At 43.6% G+C, this 24,934-nt stretch overlaps 1 protein-coding gene across 1 annotated transcript in view; it reads right to left on the bottom strand.

Moving 5' to 3' along the window:
- GSG1L2 (GSG1 like 2) overlaps positions 1–21,901 on the bottom strand; it is a 59,793-nt gene extending 37,892 nt beyond the window's left edge. Inside the window, exons 1-3 of the mRNA XM_034790295.1 lie at positions 21,607–21,901; positions 10,903–10,950; positions 389–541 (exon numbers count right to left, since the gene is read on the bottom strand). Of these exons, the coding sequence (XP_034646186.1) occupies positions 389–541; positions 10,903–10,950; positions 21,607–21,901 (496 nt within the window). The remainder of the gene's footprint in view (positions 1–388; positions 542–10,902; positions 10,951–21,606) is intronic.
- Positions 21,902–24,934: the final 3,033 nt, after the last annotated feature.

Below are 24,934 nucleotides of genomic sequence, written 5' to 3' on the forward strand. Positions count from 1 at the left end.
CAAATGTCTTACAGAAATTTATTATGTAAACATCTTTGTCAACCCAACTTGTAATCTCACTGAAAAATGATATCAATATTGTTTGACAAGACCTAGTTTCCACAAAACTATGCTGGGTCCAGCTCTGCTATCTGGATCTCAGTATGGAAGGGCATATTTATTGAAACCAAGTCGGATTTCTCTGTGTTGCATTTTCTAGATGTAATGAATGATGCCATTTACAGTAGTATTAAAAAATCCAGGGCCCCAGCCTGCAGTCCTCATTCAGGCAAAACTCTTTGATTTAAGGATCTGGTCCATAAATTAAAATTTTTACCACAAAAGCATTTAGCATTGCAACTCAAAGTTACATCTTGAAAAGTTACAATATATAAATCCTAAACTGTACCTGCTAGTACAGTGAATATCGCAGCAAAGGCGTTGAGCTTTAATCCATCAATGATTGTAGTGTAGTAGCACACTTCTATTGACATCAAAGTGGCTCCAGTTAGAAGCAAAATGATATAGAGTAGCTCTGCTACAATAGACAGCCACAAAACACCTGGAAAGACAAATCAATAGCACTGATATTAGCAGCCATTACAGACATTTAGTACATTTCTTTCTTCTTCATTTCTATCTGTGAGGGTGCCCAGGCAACTTCTGACTTTAAACATACTTAGATACCAAAGAGACATTCTACATTAGGCTCCATCTTAACAGATAAAGAAGAACTGATCGTAGAACTAAAAATTAATGGTAAGTAAGTTACCAGTGATCACATTTATAACATGCAAGCAGAACAGAGGCCAGACCAGTGATACATATACTTGGTGCTTTAAAAGGGGCAATTTCACAAAGCAAAAATAAATTTAGAACCAAATCATCTGGGAGGAGGAATTTAATCAGAAAAATGTGACTGATAATTGGAAATTGCTTAAGACCACTTTACTAGATCCCCAGAAAGCTATAATCCTACAATGGAGGAAGAAGACAGGATTGGTCAAAAAACTGATCTGGTTTGGAGGCTAAGTGAAGGCAGCTACAATAAAGTTAAAAATAATATATAACAAATGGATGAAAGGAGAAGCTGATAGTAATGAAAATAAATCAGAAGCTAAGAATTGTAGAAAATTGATAATGGTGGCAAAAGGAGACAAGCTGAAATCTATGGCCAGCAAAGTTAAGAAGGAATTTTTACAACATATTAGGAACAAAAAGAATCCAAACAATGGTATTGGTCGGTTAATAGATGTAAATGGTAGAATTATCAATAATAAAGCATAAAACACAGATGTATTGAATAAATATTTCTGTTCTGTATTTGAGAAAAAAAACGGATGATGTAGTCATATCACATGATAATACTATTTCCATTCCACTAATGTCTCAAGAGGATGTTAAACAGCAGCTACTAAAGTTGCACAGGTCCAGACAACTTGCAGCAAAGAATTTTAAAAATAGCTGGCTGAGTAGCTCACTGGACCATTAATACTGACTTTCAATAAGTCTTGGAGTACTGGGGAAGTTCCAGAAGACTGGAAGAAAGCTAATGTGGTGCTGGTATTTAATAAGGGAAGATCCAGGTAATGATCCTGTCAGCTTCACAACTATCCCAGGCAAGATAATGGCGCAGGTGATAGAGGATTTGATTAATAAAGATTTAAAGGAGGGTAATATAATTATTGCCAATCAACATGGGTTTATGGAAAATTGATCCTGTCTAACTAACTTGATAATCCTTTTTTGTTGAGTTTACAAGTTTGGCTGATACAGGTAGTAGTGTTGATGAGATATGCATAGACTTCTATAAGGCATTTGAATTGTTACTACAGGGATATTTTGATTAAAAACTTCAAAAGATATAAAATAAACATGGTACACATTAAATGGATTAAAAACGGTCTAACTGCAACTAATATAAACTAAAAGATATATCAGAATAGGAAAAGGTGCAGAGAATGGCAACAAAAATGACTAGGGTATGGAACAGCTTACATACAAGGAGAATCTGAAGAAGTGGGTTTTTTACCCATGAAAGCTTATGCCCAAATAAATGTTAGTCTTTAAGGTGCCACCAGACTCCTTGTTGTTTTTGTGGATACAGACTAACATGGCTACCCCCTGATACTCGATACAAGGAGAGATTAAAGAGACAGGGACCATTCAGCTTAGAAAAGAAATGACTAAGGGCAGATATGATAGAGGTCTATAAAATCATGAATGGGGTGGAGAAAGTGAATAAGGAAGTGTTATTTACCCCTTCACATAAATACAAGATCTAGGGGTTACCTGATGAAATTAATCTCTTTGCCGTCCTGAGAGCACTCTCTGTGGGGCAAGAAAGCTGAAACAGCATTGGGGCAGGGGAAGTACCCATCTTCAGAGATGCTGGATACTTCCAGTTGCCGCTGGCATCAGTAGGCGTGAGTTGTGAAAGCACAAGGGACAGCAGTGGGGTTTATGGGTGGAAACTTGGAGGGGACACTACCATTCACTGGGGGGGGGAGGGTGTCCTAGTTTGCATTCTGGAAGAGAGACCATGTGTCAGACTCTGGGTTCTAGACAGTCAGGTCTGGTGCTGGTTGTGGTGGTCCAAGCCAGACATGGGTTCAGGACTGGGTTGAGGGCAGCATGGAAACCAGGGGAGGCTGTGGGTCAGAACTGTGATCAATGTCTGTAGACAAGCTGATTCAAGTTTGTAGTCAGAGGCTGGATGCAGGCCAAGTGTCAAAACTGGGTTGAAGTCAGTGCAATGGTCTTGGGGTCAGGAGGTGTGTGCAGAGCTGAAGCAGGTCAGGAACGGGGCTGGGTCAGGGTAGGGCACAGACAAGGCTGAAGGAAGCTTCAGGAAAGGTTGGGGGGCAGGAACAGGGACAGAATTGAAGGCAGGCTGGAAGCCGAGGGAGTCTGTGACACATGAAGCATCAGGAGAGTTCCTGGCTGGGTAGTGCTGTTGCATAGACTAACTTGCAGCTCTGGTGGGGTCAGGGAAATACCTGTTCCTGGGGGTCATCTGACCCAGTTCCTGCTCCAGGCTGCAGCATGGTTGAGTCACTGCAGGCTCTGTTGGAGGGGTGAGTCATATCACCTGAATGAGTAGCCCTGGTCTGGTTGTGGGGTTGCCTCACCTTACCCTCCTATGAGGGTGCATCCCAGGCATTCCTGGGACTGGTTTGTTGGGATGGGACTGATGGAAGTCACAGATCACGTTGGGGCCACGGATGTTGTTCACTGGCTCCCAGTCCCATGAGTGCTCCTCTGGGCCATAACCTTCCCAATCTATTAGGTATAGGAGCTTCTCTGAGGACCTGATTCACCAGTTATTATTCCTGACCTTGCACCATGACTGGAGGAGAAACAGCTTCTGTTCATCCTGACAGGGAGTTGTGGGTGTGCTATTTCAGTAGGCAGACATGGAACATGTCGCGGTGGGGGGTAACTGGAGGCAGAAAGTGACCAACTTAATTTGCTCAATGACAAGGAAGGGACCAAGGTACCAGTAGTCAAGTTTGTGTGAGGGACATGAGGTGTCCAAGTGTTTTGTATAAAGCCAACACTGATGGGAGGTTTGGTCTATTAGTGGTGGTCAGCAAACCACTTATAGTCTACCTTGGTGGTGTCAAGCTTACTTCCTCCTGGATATGAAGGAGGTATTCGACCAGATTAGAGGCTGCAGGGATGTGGGAAGTTGAGGTTCATGATGGGTAGAACCTAGGGTGGAAACTGTAGCTGGAGAAAAAGGGGCTTTGCTGGGTAGACTTATGTTTAGAATTGTTATAGACAAACTCTGCGAAGGGTAAGAGTTGGACTCAGTTGTCCTGGTGGAAACCACCACATGTCTGTTCTGACTGCCCATACATTTGGGCATCACAAGTAGTGGAGAGATGTAGGTCAACATCTAAGAGGCAGAAGAGTTCCTGCCAAAGGTGGGCGACAAAATCCGGTCTGCGGTCTGACATGATATTGGAAGATTGACCATGTTTGCAAGCTGAATGGGTTAAGACAACATGGGCTGTCATTTCGGCCGTGGGAATCTTACAGCAGAGCACGAAGTGAGACATCTTGGATAGGAGGTCTACATCTATGACTACAGTTCTGGAGTTAGGGAGCTCCACAATAAAATCCATTGATATTGATTCCCAGGATTGGGATGGAATACGTAGGGAGATCAAGTAGCCCAGTAGCTTAGTATGGGGGACCTTCATACAGCATGGGAACCTTCACATGCGTCAATGTATGATCTCACAGAGGTGTGCAGTCTAGACCACCAGAAATGTCACACAATCAGTTTTGTAGTCTTCCATGTCCAAAATAGCTGACCAGAGGGGAGTTGTGGCATAGTCAGAGAGTTGCAAGATGGTACGGGCCTGTGGGGGCATAAACACAGTATTTGAATGGAAGTACTCCATTTCTAACAGAGAAGCCTGGGTCGGGGTTGGTATTGTGCAACATCTGTTTACTCGCAAACTGGTAGCTCTGTAGAGAGGATTTTACAAGGGATAAGAGGTCCATGTTCACAAATACATTGGTGAAATGGTGGGTCTTCAGGATGGTGGAAAGTTCAGATGGTCCTTCCTTGCCATCAAGGTACTCCCTCTTGTGGGAGAATACATCAGGCTTGCCATTTGTCTCCAGAACAATAATGCAGCATGAACTTCAGACAAGAACAAAGAAACAAACAGGGACCATTGGATTTGGTCTTCGTGGATCACAAGTGTTCTGAGTTTTTATGGTTGGTGAATACCTGGATGGGGAAATATGCACCCTCTGAGAGGTGATGCCACTCTTCAAAGGTGGTCCTGATGGATGGAGAATGCTTGGTGACACTCTGGGATTCTGACAGTGCTGCCCCAATGGCATAATTGGAAGTGTCTGTCTTGACAACAAAAGGCTGGGATGGGTTTCGGTGCTTCAATATAGGTGCAGAGATGAAGGCCTTCTTTAGTTGTTCAAGAGCACATTGGGCCACTGACTGCAAGATGAATGCGGAATTCTTATGGAAGAGTTAGGTAATGGGGGACATTACCTGGGTGATGAACCTCCAGTAAAAGTTTGTGAATCTCAGGAAGCATTTGATGTCACAGGCCCAGTCCACAATGGTGATGTGGATACATAGTGATCTCACTAGACAAGATGACGTAATCCAGGAAATCAATGGTGGTGCAGTCAAACTCACATTTTTCTGGTTTGGCATACAGGTCATTTTTCCTGAGGTGTTCCAGCACTTTTGGACATCCTGGTCATGCAGAGTCTGGTTTTCTAAGAAGATGAGGATGTCATCTAAGTAGATCAGAATGAACTGGTCTACAATATCTTTGAAGATATTATTCATGAAATACTGGAATGTGGCCATGGTTTTGGAGACGCCAAAGGGCATAACCAGGTACTCACAGTGGCAATACCTGATGCAGAAAGCGGTTTTCCATTTGTCACCCTCCCGGATGCAGACCAAGTTGTATGCACCATGCAAGTTAAGCTTGATGAAGATCTTTGCTGTACTGACCCATTCTAGGAGCTCATGATCAGCAGGAGAATGTCAAACTGCATAATTTCCTGGTGGTCTCCTATCTTGACCTGGAGAGGTGCTGTTTTTTAGGAAACTGGCCGGAAGTCAGCATACTACCATGAATAGTCTTCACCTGCTCTGGGACATGCTTCCTTTGCCTGGGCAAATGGTTGGCTCCAGCATAGGTGAAGTCCATAAAGTTTCTGGAAAACCCAGAGTTGATCAATGAAAGCAGGGTACAGGGCTTATAGGGCTTGCAGTCTTTCAGGTGTGGCTGGGACCCAGAGCTGGAGGGGGATCTGCTGGTGTGGCTGGTGGTGCTCCAATGGTGCATGGGCAAATGTAGGCTGCAGAGTAGATCCATTTGGGGGTTTGCTCTCTGCATTAGGTCCAACCATGACTCCTCTACCGGGGCTGGATCGAGTGGTTTTCTGGCACTGTAGCGAGTCTGGGATTGTGAGAGCACTCTGAGGTGAAGTGGCCACTTTCTCTGCAGTACAGGCAAGGCCATTTCGGCACCAGTAATCCTTCTGTTGGTCTGTGATAAACCCAGTGGTGCTATCGGTTTGCATGGGATCAAGTCTGGAACTGGGCAAAGGACATGCATGGGGCCCTTGACACTAGGCTGAGAATGGTTAGAAGCCTATTTCTTTTCCAGGCAATGCTCAAGCAGCTGGTTCTTGATTCTTATGCAAAGCTTGATGTAGGGTACCAACTCAGCACGGTGGGGGGGAGGAACAAGAGCCAGATCCTCCTTTACAGCATCATTCAATCCCCAATGGAAATTATAGATTTGGGCTGCATCATTCCAAACCATACCAGTGGTCAGGCTCCAGAAGTGGACTGCATAGGTGGAGACAGGTCACTAACACTGGCTGAGGAACTATAGGGCTGCTTTGATGTTGCATACTTGGTTGGGGTCACTGAATATTAACAAGAAGGAATGGATGAAGTACTCAAAATGGCCAAGCATCATGTTGACCTGTTCCAGTATGGGTGGGGCCCACTCTAGGGCTTCTCTAGACAGTACATTGATAACAAATCCCACCTTCATCTGATCGTGTGGGTGACACTGGTTAATAAAACCTCAAAACATGTGGCAGTCACCATCAAACCACTCTGGCAAGGGAATTTTTGAACCACACTCCAGGGCTTCTATCATGGGTGGGCCAAAAGTTCCTGGAGGGGTCTGAACCAGCACTTGGAGGGAAGCATTCTCTAACTTTAGCTGGGCAATTGGTTCTAGAGTAGGGATGACATTTCTCGGGCTGCAGCACCCAGGTGGTCCATCTAGGCCTAGGGTCCACTACAGTGGAGTCTGTGCAAACTATCAGGCTCTGGATTGTAGGCAGTCAGGCTTGGCAGTTGGATCAGTGGGTGAGAACTGGTACTAAGGTTTGAAGCTGAACATAGGGTTAGGACCAGGCTGAAGGCAGCACTGAAACTGGGGCCCAGGGACAGACCGTGGGTCAGAATTGTGATTATCATCCATGGACAAGCGAAATCAGCATCATAGTTAGAACTCAATGCAGGACAAAAGTCAAAGCTGGGTTGGAATTAGTGCAATAATCTGGGGATCAGGGTCAGGGCAGGCCATAGACAAGACTGAAGCAGGCAAGAACAAGACTCAGGTGAGGCTAGGGTCAGGCTGGAAGCCTAGGGATTCTGTGAGGCAGTAGGAGGATTTCTAGCCAGGTAGCGCTGTTGCACAGACTAACTTACAGCTCTGCTGGGCTGAGTGAAATACCTGTGCCTGAGGTCATCTGACCCAGAGCCTACTCAGGGATAGGCTGCTGCAGCATGCCTGAGAGCTGAGTCAGTGCAGGCTCTGTGGGAGAAGTGAATCGTGTCAGGTGAGTGAGCAGCCCTGGTCTGGCTGTGGGTTTGCCTCAAAGCATAGGGAAGGGAAGAGGAAATCATTTTTATTATGCATTTTGTTTCCACATCCCACCAACCTTAGTTCATTCTCTAAGACCTTGGCTACACTTACCCGGTAGTTCGGCGGCGAGCGATCGAACTTCTGGGTTCGACTTATCGCGTCTTGTCTGGACGCGATAAGTCGAACCCGGAAGTGCTCGCCGTTGACTGCGGTACTCCAGCTCGGCGAGAGGAGTACCGCGGAGTCGACGGGGGAGCCTGCCTGCCGAGTGTGGACCAAGGTAAGTTCGAACTAAGGTACTTCGAACTTCAGCTACGTTATTCACGTAGCTGAAGTTGCGTACCTTAGTTCGAATTAGGGGGTTAGTGTAGACCTGGCCTAAGCCAGAAATTCCCAGACTGGATCAGACCCTAGATCCCTCTAGCCCAGTCTTCTGTCTTGGACATTGGCTAATAACAGCTGCTGAAAAGGAAGATGCAAGAAACCTTGCAATGGGCAGGTGTAGGATAATCTGCCCCTCCCTAGGAAGGTTTCATCCTGATCCCTAATAGTTAAAGATAGGCTTAAGCCCGGAAGAAGGAGGTTATATTTTCTTCTAGATTTTTTAAAGCATTAACTAGTATTAGATTTATCCACTTAATTTAGCTTATTCAGTGCATGGCACAGATGATACTCAATGACTGAATATTTCTTTTGTCCTCCTTATTTAGAGGCCTCAGACCTTATTTATTTACCACACACCATTCAAGCTACCTACACTGAACACACAATTGGTAATTTCCTCATGGGCATTCTATGGTAGTTATCCCCATAGGATCACATTTCATGTTTTACAAACATTAATGAATGTATTTTCACAGCACCCCTGAGAGAGGGGATGATATTACCTTGTGGTGGTCATTGGTGTGGTCTTTCAAGGGGCTCCAGCTTCTCCTGGCTGACTACCCATAGCATCTCTTCAATCAGGTCAATACTTAGACTTTCATCTCTAATTAAGACTAGCAGGCCTTCGATTATAGGGCTTGCAGTCTGCTTCAGTCTCTTGGTTCTTTCTTGGAGACAGCCTGGTGCAGGGCTGTCTCCCCTTTACTATCCCAGGCCTTTCTGCCCCCCTTCCATCTCTGAACTCTCTCCTTGATATCAGGTCTTGTTTCCTTTATTGGTTGCAGCTGTGGGTGCCTGTCTCCATGGTTGGCAGCTGCGGGGTGGTGGGATCAAGCTGCTTGCTTGTAAACAGGAGAGGTTCTCCTCTCCCTCTGTCTACGCTCAATATGGGGTTTGTAGACCCCAGTACATACTCCCACTTTATCTGTGTGGAACTGAGGCACAAGAAGATTAAGGTCAAAAGTGGCAAGTGTTCACTAATTTTGATGCCCGACTTCAGACACCTCGGGCTAGATTCACCTAGGAACTTAGACACAGTCATACTGAGCATCACCACACCTAACTTTTAGGTGCCTAGAAAATCCCTGCGATTCACAAAGCCTGAGTTCGGAACCTAGGCTTCCTATAGAGTGAACGGGGAGAGACAGGCACTGTAGACTGCAATTCACAAACATCAGCATGCTAGGGGGCTCCTTGCGTAAGCTAGCCAATGAGAGATGCCAGAGCCAGGGGTGGGGCAGAGATAGGTGCCTAAGTCTGGGCTTCAGGGAGGTGCCTAGCTCTGCTTGGGATTCTCAGCTACAAACCCTTTCTTGTCAGTAAGTGCCTACACCATCTTAGCAAGAAAGACATCCCTGCTAACGTTTAGCCCTGTGCTTAGGGTACTCACCTGGGATGTGGGAGACCGCCTGTGGGGGAGAAGGAATTTGAACAGGGATCTGTCATCTATCAGATGTATGCCCTAATCCCTGGGCTGAGAGATATTCTGATCTAGGGGCTCCCTCAGTCTCTCCTGTGAAGCTGTTGCCAATGAGAGAGAGAGACCGTGACAGAGAGAGAGAATGACTCTGTAGCTTGCTGGTTAGCGTGCTCCCTTATGAGATGGGTAGCTCAGGTCCAGTCCCCCTACTCCCATACCCTTTTTTTTAGTTATTATCCACAATGCAACAGCTTCAACAGGAGAGATGGGGAAGTCGCCATAGTAGAATAGTCCATGGCCCTGTGGCTAGGATGCTCGCCAGAGAGATGGTAGATCACTTTTCAAATCTCTTCCCTCCTTTCAGGTGACTGTGGGATTTGAAGTGGGGGGTTCCCAGGTGAGTGCCCTAACCCCTGGGCTAAAAGTTATGAGAGAATTCCTCCTCCCCCACCCCGCACCACTCTTCCGTGTAAGCTCACCTGTAGGGGCTTGATCCGATAGGCAAAGCTCTGAGCACTCACTGGATAGGGCCCCGCAGACGAAGTAGGTGGAGGAACACCTATTTTCCCCCAGTTTGTGACTTGCTCTGGAACTTAGATGTGTGGACGCCTAGCATGGGTTTGCACTGCGCAGAGCACAGAAACAGAAACCCAGGTAGCTTTTACTGCAAGAATGGAGGCACTGAGTGAGTTTAGGCACCTACAGCATTCGGGATCAGCTGAGTGGGGGTTTTGTGAATCCCAGTGGGACCTGATTCTGGGATTTTGGTGCCTAAAATGGCAGTTAGATTAGACATCAGCATGCAAAAATCCACAGTTAATGGAAGGTGAAGAGATATTTGTGTAGACTTATTTCCTACAAGTGCTACATACATGGACAAGCATAAGATAACCCATTGTTCATTAGAAAATAATCTGAACTCTGCCACTGTGTCCCGTGGCTCAAAGGGGAAGGAATCCTGCTCTTACAGGGTAGCTGGAATTCCCCTTGTGTAAAGGGAGGTTGGCATAGCCAGGTATACACTACCCACTTCTCGCCTCCAGGAGTCTGAGTAGGCATGGCCAGAGCTCACTACACTGTGGGGAGCCTGAGCTGATAGAAGAGCCCTTTGGGAGTTGTTCCAGCCAGGGTAAATTAGAGCACTCCTGAAGTTACCCCAGGACTGTGAGGCAGGAAGTTAGCAAAGAGCCATCTATGCCTCCTCCCTGAGCCTCACTAAGCAGAATTCAGAGTACCCTGTTAATCCTGCTCAGCTAATGCACTATCTATCCACCACTGAGGTGAGAAGGGAGTTGACGTGTTAGTAGACAAACTCACGGGTAAGGATAAAACATTAAAAAAAGTTTGTTAACTACACAAATATAGATTTTAAGAGATTATATGTGGTAGGCCTAAAGAACAGAGATAGTTCCTTATGAAAATAAAAAGTAAACACGCATTCTAAATCCTAAACTTTTAGACTAAGCAAGAGTTGAACAAAACAGCTTTTCTCACCCCACTGGATGTCTGAATACCTTTAAAATCAGGTCCAATGCTTTCGAAACTCCCACCCTTATATTTTATCAGATTTGGGCTTCATCTTGGAGTTTGGAAAACCCAAATAAAGCCCCCAAAGCCTTCGTAAGAGATTAAAGGGGATATTTCCAAAGGCACAAAGGAGAAAATATTTAGAATGCTAACTGTAAAGTAGGAAGGTTACAGAGCCCTGAAGTACTGGAAATACATATTTACCTCGATCTGCAGGTGGAGTCAGACTGATAAAACTTCTACATTTCTCACCTAAAAGACACATACAAATTTAAAGTTTAAAAATAAAATGCAGAACTAGATGACTACAATGCAAAGAAAGGCAAAATGTCCTCCTGTATTCAAATTGTCGTGAAAGACATTTCACTGAATGCATGTATAAACATACGTGCTGGTTTTAGTTTAGAACCAAGAGGAGCACTTGTTTTACTATACCATGCACTATATTTTCCAGCCCAAACTAAGTGAATAAAACACTAAATTTATTATAGTAACTGCATAAAACTCAGGACATTCTGAGTCCAGGTTCCCAAACAATTATAAATTAGAGTGGTAGCCGTGTTAGTCTGTATCAGCAAAAACAACAAGGAGTCCTTGTGGCACCTTAGAGACTAAAAAATCATAGAATCATAGAATATCAGGGTTGGAAGGGACCTCAGGAGGTCATCTAGTCCGACCCCCTGCTCAAAGCAGGAACAATTCCCAACTAATTAATGGACACAAATCTGACATCAGGAATCATAATACTCAAAAACCAGTGGGAGAACACTTTAACCTGTCTGGTCATTCAATGACAGACCTGCGGGTGGCTATATTACAACAGAAAAACTTCAAAAACAGACTCCAACGAGAGACTGCTGAGCTGGAATTGATATGCAAACTAGACACAATCAACTCAGGATTGAATAAGGACTGGGAATGGCTGAGCCATTACAAACATTGACTCTACCTCCCCTTGTAAGTATTCTCACACTTCTTATCAAACTGTCTGTACTGGGCTATCTTGATTATCACTTCAAAAGTTTTTTTTCTCTTACTTAATTGGCCTCTCAGAGTTGGTAAGACAACTCCCACCTGTTTATGCTCTCTGTATGTGTGTATATATATCTCCTCAATATCTATTCCACTCTATATGCATCTGAAGAAGTGGGCTGTAGTCCACGAAAGCTTATGCTCTAATAAATTTGTTAGTCTCTAAGGTGCCACAAGTACTCCTGTTCTTATTCCCAACTAAATCATCCCAGCCAGGGCTTTGTCAAGCCTGACCTTAAAAACCTCTAAGGAAGGAGATTCTACCACCTCCCTAGGTAACCCATTCCAGTGCTTCACCACCCTCCTAGTGAAAATGTTTTTCCTAATATCCAACCTAAACCTCCCTCACTGCAACTTGAGACCATTAATCCTTGTTCTGTCATCTGGTACCACTGAGAACAGTCTAGATCCATCCTCTTTAGAACCCCCTTTCAGGTAGCTGAAAGCAGCTATCAAATCCCCCCTCATTCTTCTCTTCTGCAGACTAAACAATCCCAGTTCGTTCAGCCTCTCCTCATAAGTCATGTGCTCCAGCCCCCTAATCATTTTTGTTGCCCTCTGCGGGACTCTTTCCAATTTTTCCACATCCTTCTTATAGTGTGGGGCCCAAAACTGGACACAGTACTCCAGATGAGGCCTCACCAATGTCAAATAGAGGGGAATGATCACGTCCCTTGATCTGCTGGCAATGCCCCTACTTATACAGCCCAAAATGCCATTAGCCTTCTTGGCAACAAGGGCACACTGTTGACTCATATCCAGCTTCTCGTCCACTGTAACCCCTAGGTCCTTTTCTGCAGAACTGCTTCCTAGCCATTCGATCCCTAGTCTGTAACAGTGAATGGGATTCTTCCATCCTAAGTGCAGGTCTCTGCACTTGTCCTTGTTGAACCTCATCAGGTTTCTTTTGACCCAATCTAGAAGAAAATATAAGACCACTTTCGAAAAAGTTTGTAGGTGACTCAAAAATGTTGGAGTGGAACATGATAATAAGGACAGATCAGTTATAAAGAGCAGTTCAGACTGCATAGGATATAGCCTAATGCAAGGTCATACACCCATGAACCAGAAGATAGGACAGCAATGACTCCGAAAAGGATTTAGATGGCATAGTGGAAAACAAATGCAGAGAAGTTCCCAGTGTGAGGCTAAGATGCCTAATGCAATACTTGGGTGAATAAACAGGGGAATATTGAGTACCAATAGGGAGGTGATACAATTTCTATATATGGCACTAGCAACCCCAATGATTACAATGGTAATGGTCTTGCTCAGTAAACCTAGGGTGCCAGTAGAGTGTGACATGTCCCACAACCCAGAGGTGGTGTAATAATTGGGCCGACAAATTTATCTGAATTGTGATCTCAACTGTAAAAACTATGAGAAAGTTTATAATGTGTCACAATAACTTATAATAATAAATGTTAATGAGAAAAGGTGCAAAAGGGAGACAAATTAGTACAAACAAAAGGCCAAATGATATAACTCAAGGACTGTGTTACGATCAAGTTGGGTAAACCAGAGAAGTGTGGGACTGGAAATTAATGAACCAAAATTGGTGTGTCAGAATTTAGGCCAAATTGGTGAACGAAATAATGAAGGGATGGGGTATTCCACCCATCACTCCCTTCTGGGGTCCTCAAAAAAAGATTTTAGGGGACAATTGCTGACTGCAAAAAAAGGGGAAGGCGCAATCTTCACCATCATGGTTGCCACACTCCCTGTCTCCTGGTGTGGCTTATGTTGCTGGGCCTATATTTCTCCATCAGTGAGGTTGCAAGTGAGAGTCAACACCAGATGCAGAAGCTGCATTTTCTATCTTTGCTGTTCTTTTCTTTTTCACTCCTGTGTTTGTCTTGTTTTATCTTCCATGAAGTGGGATTGGACAACCACAGCAACAACAGCTCTATCCCTCCTCAACTAACTTCTCTTTCCCCCCAAAAAACAGTTATTACCATTTTTAATATCATCTAAATGACTGTCAGACAAGGGGAGGCGGTTTTTCTAAAGACTCTTTCTACCTAAAGGGAAAGGGAATAAGGGTTGTTGTTAAAATGAAAACTTACTTAATACTTTACATTTCAAATGCTTTAACGCTTTCTCCTTTTTCTGTATCTTTAACAAAAAGATTTTTAATGGGTTGTTTGCCATTGTACTGAGCAGGCTGAGGTCTCCGCAGACCAAACCCCAAATCTTGTTTAAAACTGTTTAATGCTGGACATTGCCAGAGTTGTGTTAAAACCTTTGACTCTTTGGGCCCATTTAGTCCATCTAAATTAAATACAATGGAAGCAAACATTGTAGGTACTTAAGCAGCTAGGCCTTGGAGTCGCCAGTCCTTGTGCAGCCCAGTAACCACTCAGACATGTGGCTAAGGGAAAGGGTATTTGACTAGGACTGGCAGGAAATGGAAAGGTTGCAAATACCCTAGGTACTGAAACTGTTACAATTCAAAGTGATCAGTAACAGATCTTGTTGGTTAGGGCATAATGACAAACATTTTCAAATAAATTCAGGGAGATTTGTAGTCTCTGGTAGGAGGGGAGAGAGGTCCAAGCTAGTGCTGGACTCTGTCTTCCCAACCTCACCCCCATACACCCTAACTTCATCCCCATTCCCATCCCTAAATCCCCTTTGTATCCCAACTTCACCCTCATGCACCCCCATCCCCTAGGCACTCCCAACTTCACCCCCATGCACCCACAACTCCATCTCCCATGCACCTTTTGATGCTGTAGAAAAAGAAAGATGTGGGTTCCAGGGTGCTGCTTTGAGGTACAGAGCGCCACACATGCTTACACTAAGGTATGATCACTGATGTATCAACACAGTTGCACAACTGTGATAAATCTTATACAAAGTATGCCTTGTAAGGTATCAAGGGAAAATGGAAAAGTTGTGATCTGTTGAACAATGTTATCCTGTTTATATGCCTGTATTGTCATTGTATATGAAGCTATAAATCTTCTCAATGTATTGGTATCTCAAACATGTTGTGTTCCTGGGTAACATCCACAAGATGGATTGATCCAGAGAGACTTATTGCAGGCTAGCAGATTTAACATCACTGCTACTATCCTGATCTAGAGACTCTGAAATCAGCTATAATGTATATGATTCATTTTAACCTTTTAATAATGCTCTTCTTTTCTTTTTTTATTAATAAATCTTTAATTAATTTACTAAAGATTGGCTGCCGACCCTGTGGGTGCTCTGGGGCTGGAGAACCCATGGGGAAAAAAAGAATGGGTGCTCAGCACCCACTGGCAGGCCCCGCCAATCAGCTCCACCTCTCTCCCCCAACACTTCCCACCCACCACTGTTCAGCAGTGGGCAGGAGGCACTGGGGGGAGGGGAAGGAGGAAAGTAGGAAAATACAATCTAGGTGCAGCTAGTAACTGGTTGGAAAACCATTCCCAGCGAGTAGTTATCAGTAGTTCACAGTCAAGCTGGAAGGGCATAATGAGTGGGGTCCTGCAGGGATCAGTTCTGGGTCTGATTCAGTTCAATATCGTCATCAATGATTTATATAATGACAAACTTATAAAGTTTGTGGATGATACCAAGCTGTGAGGGGGAGCAGATTCTTTGGATGACAGGATTAAAGTTCAAAATGATCTGGAGAAATGGTCTGAAGTAAATAGGATGAAATTCAATAAGGGAAAATGCAAAGTACTCCACTTAGGAAGGAACAATCAGTTGCACACATACAAAATGGGAAATGACTGCCTAGGAAGGAGTACTGCGGAAAGGGATCTGGGGGTCATAGTGGACCACAAGCTAAATATGAGTCAACAGTGTAACACTGTTGCCAAAAAAAAAAAAAAAAAAAAAAAAGCAAACATCATTCTGGGATGTATTAGCAGGAGTGTTGTAAGTAAGACACAAGAAGTATTTCTTATGCTTTACTCCGCACTGGTTAGGCCTCAACTGGAGTATTGTGTCCAGTTCTGGGCACCACATTTCAGGAAAGATGTGGACAAATTGGAGAAAGTCCAAAAGAGAGCAACAAAAAAGATTAAAGATCTATAAAACGTGACGTATGAGGGAAGACATAAAAAAATGGGTTTATTTAGGCTGGAGAAGAAAAGACTGAAAGGGGATATGATAACAGTTTTCAAGTACATAAAAGCTTGTTTTAAGAGGGAGAAAAGGGAGAAGAGGGAGAAAAATTGTTCTCTTTAATCTCTGAGGGTAGGGCAAGAAGTGTTGGGCTTAAATTTCAGCAATGGATGTTTAGGTTGGTTCCTAAATGTCAAGGTGGTTAAGCACTGTAATAAATTGCCTAGGGAGGTTGTGGAATCTCCATCATTGGAGATTTTTAAGAGCAGGTTAGACAAACACCTATCAGTTTAGAAAATACTTGGTCCTGCCATGAGTGCAGGGGACTGGACTAGATGACCTCTCGAGGTCCCTTCCTGTCCCACAATTCTATGTTTCTATGATTCTAAGACTGAAATGTTTGCAAGCAAATAAAAGTGAAAACATGCATCTAAAAGTCTGAAACTTAATCTTCCAAGTTTTGGTTCCAGGCTTTGTTAAGATGGCTTTTTTCGCCCACAGTTTTCTGGCAAGATGGTCAGAATCTCTCCCAATGGCCCAAAAATGCCTTTGTCTTCTTAGGTGAAAGACAGAGATATAACTTGGGATTCTCTGCCCCTCTCTCTTATAATCCAGTGAACCTTTGAAGTAGATTCTTCTGAGACTTACCCTGTAAAGTAAAGTTTATTCAAGCAGTAAAGAAGGCAACATAGAGTCTGGTGTTGAAGGAGGCTCCATGCTCTTTCTCCTCATCTGTGTTTGCTGAAATGCAACGTTGCTTTGTCTCCTGCCATCTTTTTCCCCTGCTGTCTTGAAGACCCTGTTTATTACTTATTTATAAATTAAGGTAAAATTTAGGATAAACCTCATTAACAACTTTTGCCTAGGTAGGGTTGTGTGGGTTTGAACATGTGATAATAACATCATACAGGGGATTCATAACTTGACATACAACATTGCTACACACAGTTCACCATGTTATTGACCAGCAAGTTATTAGTTTTCCAGTGATACCGAACAAAGCTTGGTGCAGTGGTGTGTAGGGTGTGAATACAGGGATACTTTTGGTCACACTCCCCCCTTGCAAAGCTGCAGGAGGGCTAGCCACTGGCTTAACCAGAAGCAGCAGGTTAGAGCCCTCTTTCAATCATGGAGGCACTATTGCCTAAATTTAGAGACTGCTGGATGTGTCTGGCTCTCACGTTCCATCTCTAAACTCCTTTGCAACACACCGTTGTTCGCTAGCTCCTCCGGTCGCTTAGGGGCTGGCTTTTTAAACCCCTGTTCCTCAGTAGCCATGCCCCCTTATCAAGGGATCCTACAGGAAGTAGGGATCAAAGGATGGCAGGCTAAAACCTTATTAGGAAGCTCTCAGCCTTGCCTAACAGGCTGCTAGGCTCAGCAAACGGCTTCTCAGACAGACCACACTATAAACTTCCATCAAGCAACAAATGCCAAGCAACAAGCACACAACAACAAACAAACAGACAACAAACTCACTCCAAGTGTCACATAGTTGCTCCTCCTTTACCTGGAGAACTCCCTCACAAAACTTCCATTTGCTTCTGTTCGCTAGCTCCTTTATCTGTTTTATAAGAGCTGTTCAGCAGTTCTGGTTCAAGCAGCTTAGTACACCGACACTACAAATGAATACAAAGCAGAACCACTCAAACATTCCTGCACTTCAGAACATCGTACAATGTGGATGTTGGGAAAGGGGACGGGGGGTGAGGGGTGGTGTGGGTTCTATGGCTAGAAGGGGTCACTGTGATCTTCTAGTCTGACCTCCTGCATAACTCAGGTCAAAGAACTTCGCTGAATTAATTCCTCTTTGAACTAGAGCAGATCTTTTAGAAAAACATGCAATTAAAAATTGCCAGTGATGGAGAATTCACCATGGCCTATGGTGGATTGTTCCAATGATTAATTACCCTCACTGATAAAATGTTATGTCTTATTTTCAGTCTGAATTTGTCAATCCTCAATTGTCAGCCATTGGATTGTTTTATATCTTTGTCTGCTAGATTGAAGAGCCCATTATCAAATATTTGCTTCCCACGAAATACGTGTAGACTAATCAAGTCACCCCTTAGCCTTCTCTTTGTTAAACTAAATAGATTGAGCTCCTTGAGTCTATCACTATAAGGCAGGTTTTCTATTCCTGTAATCATTCTTGTGGCTCTTCTCTGAACTCTCTCAAATCATCAACATCCTTCTGGAATTGTGGGCATCAAGCTGGACACAGTATTCCAGAAGCGGTCACACCAACATCAGATACAGAAGTAAAATATCTCTCTACTTCTACTCAAGATTCCTCTGTTCATGCATTCAAGGCTCCCATTAACCCTTCTGGCCACTGCATTACACTGGGAGCTCAAATTCAGCTAACTATCCATCATGATCCCCAAGTCTTTTTCAGAGTCATTGCTCCCTAGGATAGAGTCCCCCATCCTGTAAGGATGGCCTACATTCTTTGGTACTTGTTGTATATACGTTTGCATTTGCCATCTTAAAACTCATATTGTTTGCTTGTAACTACTTTGCCAAGTGATCCTGATCACTTTATATCAGTGACCTGTCTTCTTCCCCCAATCTTTTTGTCATCTGAAACTTTATCAGTGATGATTTTATGTTTTCTTCCAAGTCACTAGTAAAAATATTAAATAGCATAGGGCCAAGAACCAATCCCTGCGGGACCCCACCAGAAACACACCAGTTTGATGATGATGATTCCTCCTTTACAATTACATTTTGAGATGTGTAGGTTAGCAAGTTTTTAATCCATTTAATGTGTGCCATGTTAATTGTTTAGTATTCTAGTTTCTTAATCAAGATCCAATGCAGTACCAAGTCAAAAGTCTTACAGCAGTCTAAGTATATTACATCAACACAATTAACTTTGTCAACCAAACTTGTAACCTCATTAAAAAAAGATATCAAGTTATTTTGACAAGATCTATCTTCCATAAAATAGATTGGCATGCTGATTAGAGGGCTGATTGCCCTCCTTTACGTCTTTATTAATCAATAAGAGACCACTGTAGAGAGCATGGGAGAGGCCAGGTCCCCATCTCTTGTGATGTAGTTTGTGATGTCCCAGATGTGGAGAAGAAAATGGACCCCTCTTCCCCAGCTTCCCTTCCCTTCATAACTGTGGTTCACCAGCCTAACCCTAAACACAGGTATGTCTTTACGAGGGCTAGTTGAACATTTTGTGTTAACTTGTTTTTGACTGAGAATTGGGTTTTAAACTAAATGGAATTTTTCATGAACTATGTCTGTTTTCCTTTAAAATGTTTGAGTTTGATTGGAAAACTGAAAAACCCCAAACCAAAAGTTTTTGACCAAAAAATGAATAGTATTTTTAACAAAAAAAATGAAATGTGTATGATCATATAACATGTGCACACCTTTTTGCAATAGAGAGGAGTTGAGACTGGACAGTGGATGCAGCTAATGGTGACAAGCGAGGCCCAGAGTTTGAGGAATGGGCTGGCACTATCCTGCTAAGTGCACAGAATAAGAAAAGAAAGTTCACCTTGATTCATGAAAGGACAGTTCCTGTGGCCCAGGGGGATTTGGCCTGGCCTTCTGCCTTGGCCCCCTAAGCAGCAACTCCAACAAAAGCTAGGAAATCCAGATGTCTTCATACAGCACCTTTCCCCACTGACACCACACACTCACACCCACTTTCTGCTCCTCTAGAGCCCCGTCCTGGCTGAATGGTGTGTGTGCATGATTGGGCTGGTAGGGCGATAGCCACCCCCAGGGTACTCTATGGAAAAGGGCCAATTCTCTAACAAGGAAGAAAAGAATGCACAGGGGATTGTGGAGCAGAACTAAGGTGACCAGAGAGCAAGTTTGAAAAATCGGGATGGGGAGTCATGGAGGGTAATAGGATCCTATATAACACAAAGCCCCTAAAAACCAGGACAGTCCCGATAAAATCGGGACATCTGATCACCCTAAGTAGAACAGGGAGGACTGGGGCTGGGATGAGAGTGGAGCAGAGCTCTCCATCTAGTGGTGAATTCAGGGAATGGATTTGCTCTGTAGTGCCACCTATCTGTGTGTTGAAGCATTTGCTTGGGCTAACATAGCAGCCATTCCAGCCTGGGTAAAGCAACAGCAGCAACAGAGGAGTTGGGTGCTGGGGACATACAGTGGCAAAGGAGTTGGGCCCCAAGGGCATAAAGTGGAAAAGAATAAAGGGAGGGTGGCCTCACTGTTTGGAGGTAGGTGAGAGAATCCCTCCCGCTTTCAATCAGGGGCCAGAGACGAAGCTGGGGGGGAACTTAGGTGAAGACTCCCAAATTATTTTTCAAAAGGTTCATTGTGAAAACAGAGTTCCCTTGACAGGTGGTGGCCCCTCCAAACTCTGTCACTTTGCTTCCCCTCCAGGTGATCGATAGAATGCCCCTGCTTCCTGCTCCGATAGAGTTGTGTAAACTTGGCTCCAGCCTCTTGCGCTCACAAGTCAGACTCAAACCCCCATCCCAGCCCCCTGAACAAAGCTCATTAAATTGATTCCAATCAGCTCGTCTTTTCAGCCACTCACAGCACAAGATATAAAAGCTCTCTCCCCTCTGCAATCTATAGGGATCACCCCCTCCAGAATGTCTCTGTTTCCCATCTCCTAGTCTTTGTTCTGTCTTAGCAGAAGGGCTTCTCTGCTGATCCCTGTTGTTTACAATGTAAGATGTCAAGCCCAGTGCACAGCAGAATTGGGATCCCCAGATTTATGGCTTCTAGTTGCCGAGGGTTTGACGTTTATAGGTCTGGAGTGATCTGACTCTTCTATTGTCTTTTTTCTGTTTCTCTCTCTCTCTTTGGGACTACAAGGGCAGAAACTGTAGTAACTTGGATATCTGGACTTACAGTGCGCACCATACTTGTACTAAATAAACAGCCTTATTTTACAAAGATCCAAGATCAATCAGCAGTTTCATTTTATGGCAAACTAATTTCATTCTATGCCATCTCGGTGTTTAGTGTTACTCAGAGTGGGGATAGGTTATGTACAACCATTTATGATTAATAAATGGCCAAGTTATTCTTCAGCGGGGAAAAAATGCACCTTCTGCCTTTGTTTAGGAGTGACAGCATCATGATGAAAAGAAAATGATCAAATTTCATCTCCTTAGTGGGAGGCACAGATAATGAGGAAACCCAGAAAAGAGAATCCATTTCTTTTACAATAAAATGTCATTCTTAGCACAAAATCAGGGCTTCTCTTGAAATTCTTTACTTAGGAAACACTCCTCACATTTCTATAGTATTTGCAAGAGCTGCTGTAAATTAACATGATATGTACATTAACATGACATTTTAAAATAAGAAATAACATTGCCCTTCCTATTTTGCAATCAAGGATCTAAAGAGATTATTCCCATCAGACACGTTTATTTTAATCCAGTTCACAGATAATATCAGAAAAGTAAAAAACAATTTAAAACCTTTCTCATTAAAAGCCTTTTAACTTGCTGCTCTCACCGGAAGAGCAAATCTTGTTAATTTCTAATGGTGGTAGCCCTAGCCAGTTAATGCTCATCTAACCATCTAATGCTAATCACTGAAATCAAGAATCTGCACTGCGGTCTGCCATTCTAAACTTCATAACAGTATTTCTAAGGGTTTATTTGAACATGTTTCTTTCCGATCCTTCCTGAAGCTTTGGATCTTCTCCCTCTGGAGAAGTGGCACCTTTGTGCTGATACCTTTCTCCCTCAACAAAACATACAGCACTACAGCAGCAGGAGAACAGGGAGCAGGAGATAATCAGGAAGCATTTTGGCTAAACACTTTTTGAAGTAAATGTGTCTGGCTGTCACTCACCTTCCCCATTAATAATCTCCTCACATGAATACCAGATGCCAGCGTGAAACTTTCGGTCAATGAACTTGTCATCGCCTGTCTCCCAGATATACTGAACGGCGTTGCTATTGTTCAGATCAGAGCTATTGAAGCGGATGCAGTGAGTCCCTTTCCTCTGATCTGTACAGAAAGGTTTTGCAACTTTTCTTGTCCCTTCGCACCAGTAACTGCTGCTAAATGCTGTGATAGAGAAGATTAACGAGAGAAAACTGAGCGAGAGTGCTGCTGAGGCTCTCTGCCGTCTGTCCATGCCCATGTCTGAAATCTGCCTACTTGCAGGGTTAGCATCAGTGTTAAAGTGTGCTGAAAAAGTCAGTGATAATGCTTTTCATCTGGTTGTATAGGGAAGCATCCACTGAAATTCACTCTTCAGTTCTAGATTTCCACCAGTGAATTGTACCAGTTTGGTAGTTAAGATGATAAGCAGAAATCGTAGGCTCATTGTTTGGCAAGAAAGAAAACAGGACACAGCAGCTCTGTCCAGCCAGTGAAACCTGTGCAGGAAATGTAAAGGGGGGAAAGGATACTGGGAGCATGTCTGTTGAATCACAAGACTCAGGGATTAGTCTGTATCAGCAAAAGCAGTGAGGAGTCCTTGTGGCACCTCAGAGACTAACAAATTTATTTGGGCATAAGCTTTCGTGGGCTATCCCAGGCACAGGTGTGTGATACAGACAACGTTCCTGACTAGGGAGGGCAGCTCAGGCTTCAGAACATCTTGTTAACATTCACTCCTGCCATAATTAGTATTAAATTTATTTATAGGGGGATTCTTAAGGAGATGAGTCTTATCCCTGAGATAGAGCAAGGGGAGTGCTCCATAGCCCAGGAGGACAGGAAATCAGCCTGGAACCATACCGACTACAAAGGCAAGAAGTGTGTGTTTGCCTTTGTCATTAATGGAGCCACTGCAGGCTTCCCCCAGTACTGCAAAGTGCCTCCATGGAATACAGTTTGGTGAAGCAGTGCAGAGGGCTGAACTGCCCGATGTGCCATTCCTTCTGCACTGATGCCAATCCTGACCCTTCTCCAGGAAAAGGAAAAGTTGGCTGGGGTACAATCCAAACAAGTGAAGAGATGTGTCACCTCTTACTCTGTGACCTGACAATGCCTTGCTACTGAAGCTGTCTGCAACAAGTCAGCAATGAGCAAGCACTCTATGTCTATATACTGGCAGCCCTGGTCCAACGCTTTGGGTCCTGGAGCCTTCCTGCAACATCATAGACTTCCACTGTTCTCCACCGGTCTTGGTTAATGCCCGGTAAGGTGACTCCACATTCTTCCTAGCCCCAAATATGCATGTGTTTTCTGAAATGTCCAGTCCTGTTCTGGAACAGTCAGGGGAATTTTAAGATTTGTTGTTCCTTTAAAATGTCAGTATCCAACAGTTTGTTATTTTAACTGGAGTTACCAGACAGTTGAGTTCAAACACAGCACTGGATTAGTTTAGATTAAAAATAAAACAAGTGTATTTAATTGCACAGAGAGATTTTAAGTGAATGCAAATAAAAGGATTAAAGTCAGAAATGGTTACAAGAGAAATAAAGATAAAACACTTTCTAGTAACTAAAACTTAACAAGCTAGTCTGGGTTCAAGGTAAAATCTTCACCACATGTTTCCATCAAGATAGCTGACTGAGCTCCTAGGTCAGGATCTATCCCCCCAAGCCAAAGGGCTGGTACCTTTGTCTTCGTAGTTGATAGATAACTTGGGGTTTCCAGGTCCCTCTCTTTGATAGTCTAATGAAGCTTTGAAATGGATAAAAAGTCTATTTCCAACCGTGAGGTAGGCAACATGGAGTCTGTCTTGAAGGAAGTTTCCTGATGCTTCCTACCAGCTAGAATTGTGTCTGCTAAAATGCAATTTTTTTTAGTTCCTGTCCCCTCTGGTGCAATTTGAATGAACATTAGACATATGATTGTCTGTTTCCTCCATAATAATGTGAGGTTTACCTCCACCCTTTGCGAGTTTGATGGGTCTTTTTATGCAAAATGTAAATACATTCTGATTGTGATTCAAAATACTATAGAAGTAATTCCTAGGTAGAGAAGCCACATTCCTTTCCTGAGGTGGGGCAATTTCTGCTTGGCTGACAAACCACATCTTAAAAATTATAATTTCAGTTTATATCCATAACTTTGGTCAGTTGCTTGCACCTACATTATGTGGTTATATTAATAACCAGTGAGTCATGAGCTTCATGGAGACCTTGCATGACACTTACCAGATACATTTCATACATTCAAGAACTGAGGTACACTTGAACTGGTTAAGCCAGCTGCAATTCATTACCAGATATCTGGGTGCCTCTTGCCCTCTGCCTTTTGGCTGTCACACAGTGACTGTCCCTCTGGAGTATCTGAGTAGACTTACAAAGTTTCAGGAAGCAGCAAGCCTGGAAACATCTACTCTCTCCACCATGGAAGATGCAGCAGCAATCTTCTCCTTTCCCAAAAGTGTCATTCTACCTTGACAACTTTTACAGACACTGCTCTCATCTCCTCCTATTTGACATTGCAAGTGCTGCAGGAATCTTCCAATGGGTTCTGCAATGTCTTGTTTGGAGCAGCTGTTGCTGTGTAAGCCTGTGAGGTGTGGCTGCAGAGAGCAAAGCAGTCACCTCCATATTGAATGGTGGTCTTCGTCGTAAGGGACAGAAAATGAGCTGCAGTGACCAACCGGCTCTGGGTTATGTTGTGGTAGGGTTATGTAATTTTTAAATAACAATACTTGTGTTGTTCAATACACGTCTCAGCATGAAACTGTAGGAGGCAGAAGTGTCACTGGATGACAGCTGAATTTGAGACATCTGAGACAGACCATAAGGGTCAGAGTAAAACATGCTCTGAGAGTAAGTGAGAATACTGAACTGAAGTTAAAAAGAGACAAATGTGTCGTTTTATTCTCAGTGCATGTGACTCATACAGAAGGCTTGAGGGTAGATCCACAAAACATCAACGGTTAGTTCTGTCTGTTTTTCACAGGCTGACCTGGTATGCTGCCTGTAGTTAAGTTTGTCGGACATGTTCCATTATAAGCCCTGTTTTCAGTTGCTTATAGCTTTGTCAAACTTTAGCTGTTTGGGCTGAAGTTGCCAGTGCTGGGTGTCTGACTCAGGCAGAATATTTTTGGAAAATTTCAGCAAAAATGGTTAAGCTGTTTATGAGACTGAGTGTAATGGGGTTTGCTAATCACTGCTGAGGCACCTCCTCGTGGCTCATCTCTCTCTCTCTGGAGTCAGGTCACGCTCTCTCTTCATGACTTAGGGTGTTCCCTCTTCATGACTTG

The sequence above is a fragment of the Trachemys scripta genome, chromosome 14 (assembly GCF_013100865.1).
Source record: "Trachemys scripta elegans isolate TJP31775 chromosome 14, CAS_Tse_1.0, whole genome shotgun sequence".
NCBI lineage: Eukaryota > Metazoa > Chordata > Testudines > Emydidae > Trachemys > Trachemys scripta.